The sequence below is a fragment of the Cucumis sativus genome, chromosome 2 (genome assembly GCF_000004075.3).
Source record: "Cucumis sativus cultivar 9930 chromosome 2, Cucumber_9930_V3, whole genome shotgun sequence".
Taxonomy (NCBI): Eukaryota; Viridiplantae; Streptophyta; class Magnoliopsida; order Cucurbitales; family Cucurbitaceae; genus Cucumis; species Cucumis sativus.
In genome coordinates this window covers 9,002,261-9,008,780 of record NC_026656.2, presented here as the reverse complement: position 1 = coordinate 9,008,780, position 6,520 = coordinate 9,002,261, and the positions used below count along the sequence as shown (strand labels likewise).

Genomic DNA, 6,520 nt, shown 5'->3' with positions numbered 1-6,520 from the left:
TTTGTGGAAATTCCAGATAATAATAACAACAAATCAATAATAATGATAATAATAATAATAATAAAAAAGCAATTGATAATGTATTTTTTAAAAAGGAAAAAGAGTTGGAAATTAAATATTAGACTTAAAAAAGAGATTTAATGACATGTCAGCATCAAATGGTGACGTTCCTTACACGCAATTCCAACAAATTTTCTTTTCCAACTAATAAGCTTTTTTCTTTTATCACTTTCTTCAATATAAGAATAACTATGTAAAATATAGTTCATTAAAAAAGGATATTTAAAAACAAATTATTTAAATAATATTTTGGTTCTTATATATTTTACTTTCCATTTGAGACTATTTATTTTAGAAACGTTTATTTTATTCATTACCTTTAGTTATATTTAAAAGTGACCATGTTAGCTCATTTATTTTATTTTATTTTTAAAGGGGATTAAAATAATTTTCTATGTTTTCTTAGAAAAATTAAAAAACCAAAATAAACAAAGAAAAATTAAAACTACAAAGACAAATGAATATCTTCAAAGTAAATGGACCTACCAAACAATAGTATTTGGACCTACCAAATAGTAGTATTTAGAAGCTTAATAACAAAGAATCTAGTATGACGTAGACATACAATAAACATATTTCAATCAAGATTGGATGATAAAAAATAGATGTAAGTAAAAAAAAACACATACAATTTTGTAAGGTACAATTTCCATCATTATGTGCAACAAACAAAGTTGAGCAAAATTTTGACAACCAAAAGAGTAATAATGGATCATCACAAATAATGGTATGAAAGCCCAAAATAAAATTGAATGAAAAAGAAATGATGAAAAGGGAACGCACTGCAAAAGCTGGGCCACGGTGGCCCGTAACCTTGCTTTATAATATAATGGGCCTTAAAGCTTAAATGCAATTTGGGCTGTGCTTTCGAATAATGAAGCCCAAAATTTCAAATACGCTCATCAAATTCGATATCTAAACAAAATTATGGAAGAGAGTAATTAATAGTGCGAAAATTCGCAGCACGAAACTTTAGAATGAATATTACGAGAATGAAAATCTAGCCTACATCTTACAGATAGGAAAAGGAAAAAAAAGAAAGGGAAAGCAAACAAACAATCTTTTCTTTTTACTTCTCTGAACTTTAAAAGTGAAAGATTATAAGAGATTCAACAAACACCCAAAACTTTATTGGTTTTTCAGATCTTTTGTTGTTTAGCTTCTTTCTAGTCCTTGTACTTCATCTCAGACATGAGGAAGCCTGGCATGTCGAAAGAGCCAGAAAACTTCTCAACATCGGCCTTGAGCTTTTCGATTTCCTTGTTGTTTACAAGACCCTTGTTGAAGTCCTTCAACAGCTTTCCATATTCCTTCTGGACATTCAAGGTGATGGTTACAGCACGGTGCAGGAATTCTGCAATCTGTTCGAAGTCTTTCTCTACCAAACCTCTTGAAGTCATGGCAGGTGCACCTAATAATAAAAACATAATTTAACGTCTTGTTAATTACACTTTGAAATTTCTACTTGTTCGTTAGTTAGTGAATGATGTAATCATCTTCCAACGATATCGTGGTACTTACCAATTCGAACACCTCCGGGTGCCAATGCACTGCTGTCACCGAACACTGCGTTTTTGTTTACGGTGATGTTGCACAAGTCGCAGAGCTTCTCAACCTTGTTGCCTGAAAAATGAATTACCACAAGACCGCTTCTCAATATGAAATCAATGACATAAAGACAGATACCGAGAGAAACTGTTAAGACTTCTACTGATGTTAGTTTTTTATAGGTTGATTCGCCATAAAATTACCGGTCAATCCCAAAGGACGAAGATCCCAGAGAACAAGGTGGTTCTCGGTTCCTCCCGTGACAAGCTTGTAACCCTTGTTCATCAGGTAGTTTCCGAGGGCCACGGCATTAGCCTTAACTTGTTTAGCATAGGCCTTGAACCCAGGGGCCATAGCCTGCTTCAAGGCAACAGCTAAAGCACCAATTTGGTGATTGTGAGGGCCGCCCTGAAGGGCTGGGAAGACAGAGAAGTTGATCTTGTCTTCATAGTCATAAACAGCATCTTCAGGCTGACCCTTCTTAGGTGGCTTTGGACCTTTCCTATAGAAGATCATACCAGCCCTCGGACCCCTCAAACTCTTGTGAGTTGTGGTTGTCACGACATCACAATACTCGAATGGGTTTGCAGCTTCCTGCAAACAATCATTGAATATTAATGTTATACAATACCAGGCTGACCCAAATCGCTTAAGTTGCAAGGAAAAAAACAGAGATCATAAACAATCATAATGTTTTAGAAAAAATAGGCCCTCAGTTTTAAAAATCGTAGGACATTAAAAATTTTGAAATACTAAAAGATTATTTCAAGCCATAGGGTTTCTCAATTCACAAGGAACCGTAATATAAGTCCAAAACAAAAAGATCGTACACCCAGGATTTGCTTTACATTGAAACTAATTCTACAAGAAGCAGGAATGTATCCGCTTCCTCTAAGTAGATCTTCATTTCAATTTTAATCTAGAATATAAAAAACTGAATCTTAAAGATAGAGAATGCAAAATATTAGTCGGATGCAAGGAAAAACATAACGGTTCTATTAATCCAAAAAACATAATTCGTTAGGAAGAAGCAATGTAGCATAGATAATTAGTCATTAAATAAGTTTGTTAAAAACCTAGATTCTGTTACGTAAGATGCTCAAACAAATATAGATCTAAAGACCTGTGTCGTTTCTAACCATTCCTAATCAGTTCAGTCTCCAGTGACACTGAAGAACACAGATACGAAGGAAAAGTATGGACAAATCAAGCATATCATCTGAAGACATCAAAGAGATTAACAAATTCAACAAAAACCAACAGATCTCAAATCTAGAAATGTAAAACAACATCGAAGTGCCAACATTCGCAAGAAAAAAATAACATAAGATCTGAACTAAATTCATAGATTTCTTTCGTTTATGTATATACCTGAGCAGCAACTAGTCCACTAATGTGAGCCATATCACATAGAAGAAGAGCGCCGCATTTATCAGCAATTGCCCTGAATCTGGCATAATCCCAGTCCCTCGGGTACGCACTGCCACCACAGATAATCAACTTGGGTCTGAAATCCAAAGCCTTCTCCTCCAACTTATCGTAATCAATATAACCAGTAGCTGAATCAACCTTGTAAGGCAAACTTTCGAAGTAAATGGAGGTAGCAGAGATCTTCTTTCCACCAGAGGTGTAATAACCATGCGTCAAATGACCACCAGATGGAAGATCCAGTCCCATAATCCGGTCGTGTGGCTGAAGCAAGGCAGTGTAAGCGGCGAAATTTGCGGGAGAACCAGAGTAAGGCTGGACATTAACGCCCCACTTGGCGGGATCGCAATGGAAGGCCTGGAGAGCTCTGGAGCGGCAGAGATTCTCGATCTCGTCGATGAACTCATTTCCACCATAGTATCGATTTCCCGGCATGCCTTCGGAGTACTTGTTGGTCAAGGCGCTGCCAAGGGCTTCGATGACGGCGAAGGAAGTGAAATTCTCGGAAGCAATGAGCTCGATTCCGCGGCATTGTCGACGCTTCTCCTTCTCGATGAGATCGAAAATCTCAGGGTCGACGGTGTTGAGAGGAGTGTTGCCCCAGTCATTGACGGGATCCATGGTGGATGAAGAGGGGAAATTAGAGAGGGAAAATTGATGAGAAGAAGAAGAGGAAGAAGAGGAAGAAGAAGAAGAAGAAGAAGAAGAAGCTGGAAATGGGGCGAAGACAGTTTGAGATGAGGAATTTGTGGGGGTTTTAAAAGGGCGAAGGAAGGAGTAATTGACCAAAATAGCCTTTTTGTTTTTGTAATTTTGATTTAGAATTGTATTTATATATTTTTTTTAATAAAGTTAATGTTGTTGTGTAGGTGTCGACGTTAGCTCCATTTGTTGATCTCTTTTACATTAGGTGGAATTTTTATGTTCACCACTAATTTTCATTACTTCTTTTAATCCTCAATTCTTTTTATTATTTTCCTTTTAAGTTTCGTAACTCTAAATTGGAGATCCAACCATCCATCATGCCTTTCTTTATCGGATCATTTTTCTAAATCTAATCAAATAAAACAATTTTTTAGTTTTCCTATATAAAAAATAATTAAAGCTTCTATTTTTTTCTCTTCCAGAGTTTCTTTTTCTATTCTTCATCTCTCATCTTTTTTTTTCTTCTTGTTATAAAATCTAAACAATATTAATATATTTAAACAATCTAAACGATTAGATAGACAAATATAAACCATTATCATGAATAAATCGTTTAGATTTGATATAAGATTGTTTAAATTGAGTACAAAGGTACATGATCATTTACACATATTACAAAAGTACAATTTCGCGTAGATTGGATATAAGATTACAAAATTGTTTAGATTGGATACAAAGGTACAAGATTATGTACCAAAACCATTTAGACTAGGGACGATGGTACAAGATCGTTCAGACTGGATACAGGGGTACAAAATCATTTAGACTTGTACAATGGTATATGATTGTTTAAATTGGTCACAAGACTGTTTTTTCACGGGTATATGATTGATTAATCGTTGGGTATTTTTGTTATATCAGGTTGTGTGCTTGTAGGCTTTTTTCTTTTGAAAATTGTTCTATACAATGTAAATATTTTCACAATTTGTTCTATTTTTGAAAAAAAAAATCCTCGTTTATTTGTCAAAAGTATATATATTTTTTTTTTTGAATGTTAGTGTGTTTTAATGATAAAAAAATAATTTTGCTCTTTTTTATTTATTTTTATATACTCAAAATTATTTTGATTCACTAAGAACATGTTTTAGTTTATTTTTAAAAATTACAAGTGATTTAAACATTTTCCAAATCATTCTCAAATTTTTTATTCTTAGATATAAAATAATTTTATATCAAATAGTTCTTTCTTCTTTTAATCAATAGTTGATTTATTCATAGACATAAAAGTCAATTTGATATCAGATGCTTTTTTTTTTCTTTCTTTTAATCAATGTGTTGTTTTATTCTTAGACAAACAAAAATCAATTTTATATCAAACATTATTTTTTTTTTCTTTTATTCAGACATGGAACGTTCAATATCAAAGTTTATGAGAGTTAACTATGCTAATAGATTTATGAGTTGAGAAATCTTTATATGTAATTGAAAATTTGAAGACCTATAAATACGTAATATAACGTTTTGAGTTCCTTTTTCATTATATTATTTTATTTAGATCAAATAGTTAAACTCAGCTCTAACTTTTTAAATTCATTATTATTATTGGAAGAGTGTTAGAGAATGATATCATAGTTCTACTAATTAAAGCATATATCATCAACCAATGTAGACTTATTAATTGCAATGGGATGTATTTCGGTTTTCTCTCAATTTCTCGAAGTTTTGAGATTTCAATCAAAAGTTGAGTGATTTTTATTTTTAAGTAATTGGCGTTGCTAGTTCAATTTTCAGTTTTACACAAATAAATTGTATAATTTCATACGTCAATACAATTTTTCAGCAAAATTGATTGGATGTGAGTTTTGTTTGTTTTACCATTTAAATTTTTTTACTTCCAAGAATTCACACATATATTTTAAACTTCATTCAACCTTTTATTTTTCATTGTATTTTTACCACAAAATTAAACTAGCTTGAGTTTTGCTTCTATTACCAATATAAAGCATTCATTTCCAAGAAAGGAAATTTGAGAAAATGTTTTATTTTTAAATTAAATCAAACTTTTCAATTGAATTTTCACATCAAGATTATTGATATTAGAGGTTGTCAAATGAATGACCCAAAAATTGATAAAAATGACAAATAACGTGATTTTTTTAAAAAATTGTCTCAAATGACTCTTTGTTGACGCTCATTTGTAACTGTGTTGTGAACAATGTCATGGATTACACATGGTATGAGTTGAAATATTCCTACTATGTTGTGGCTTAAATGCAATGAATGTGGCGATGGATTACAAACTTTCCTATTTAACTTAAATTGTAAACTTAAAATAGGTCGTTTGGTAAGTCTGGAGTCGAAAACAAGTAATTGTTGTTTTATGAATGAATTCTCAATTTAATCTTTTGCAGTAAAAATAAAATCAAAGGTAAGATAAGTGAATTATGTATTACAGCTATGCTCATGAAACTATTGTGTTCATAGACAGGTTGGTTATGCCAATGGTGAATGTTGGTACATCATTTCATAGAGTAGGTAGTGAAAATGTTGGAAAGCTATGATTTAAATAGGGTTAAGAAAATTTTCTAACATTCTCATTAACAATACACAAATAACGTTCACGTGTTTAGTTAGTACTTAGGACAAGTTATCCTTTGACGCCTTAATGCCGCAAATACTCTATTTCTAGTAGTAAATATTGCACCAGTACGCGACAGACTTGAGCTTATTACTAAGATTACTTCTATCTTTGTTTAACTTTATCTCAATTACTTACTCTTCTACGTAGTTAACTACTTGCACTTGAGCTAACCTTTCGATTAACTCAAGCATGAATTCT

General features: G+C 32.3%; 1 protein-coding gene across 1 annotated transcript; it reads right to left on the bottom strand.

The window, feature by feature from the left end:
- Positions 1–843: 843 nt before the first annotated feature.
- On the bottom strand, positions 844–3,770 carry LOC101215910 (serine hydroxymethyltransferase 4). Its single transcript, XM_004138919.3, has 4 exons — positions 2,980–3,770; positions 1,812–2,202; positions 1,582–1,683; positions 844–1,471 (listed from the first exon to the last, which is right to left on the bottom strand). Exons 1-4 carry the CDS (start codon positions 3,655–3,657, stop codon positions 1,227–1,229), a joined length of 1,416 nt encoding a protein of 471 aa, XP_004138967.1. The 5' UTR covers positions 3,658–3,770; the 3' UTR covers positions 844–1,226.
- Between the last annotated feature and the right edge of the window lie 2,750 nt (positions 3,771–6,520).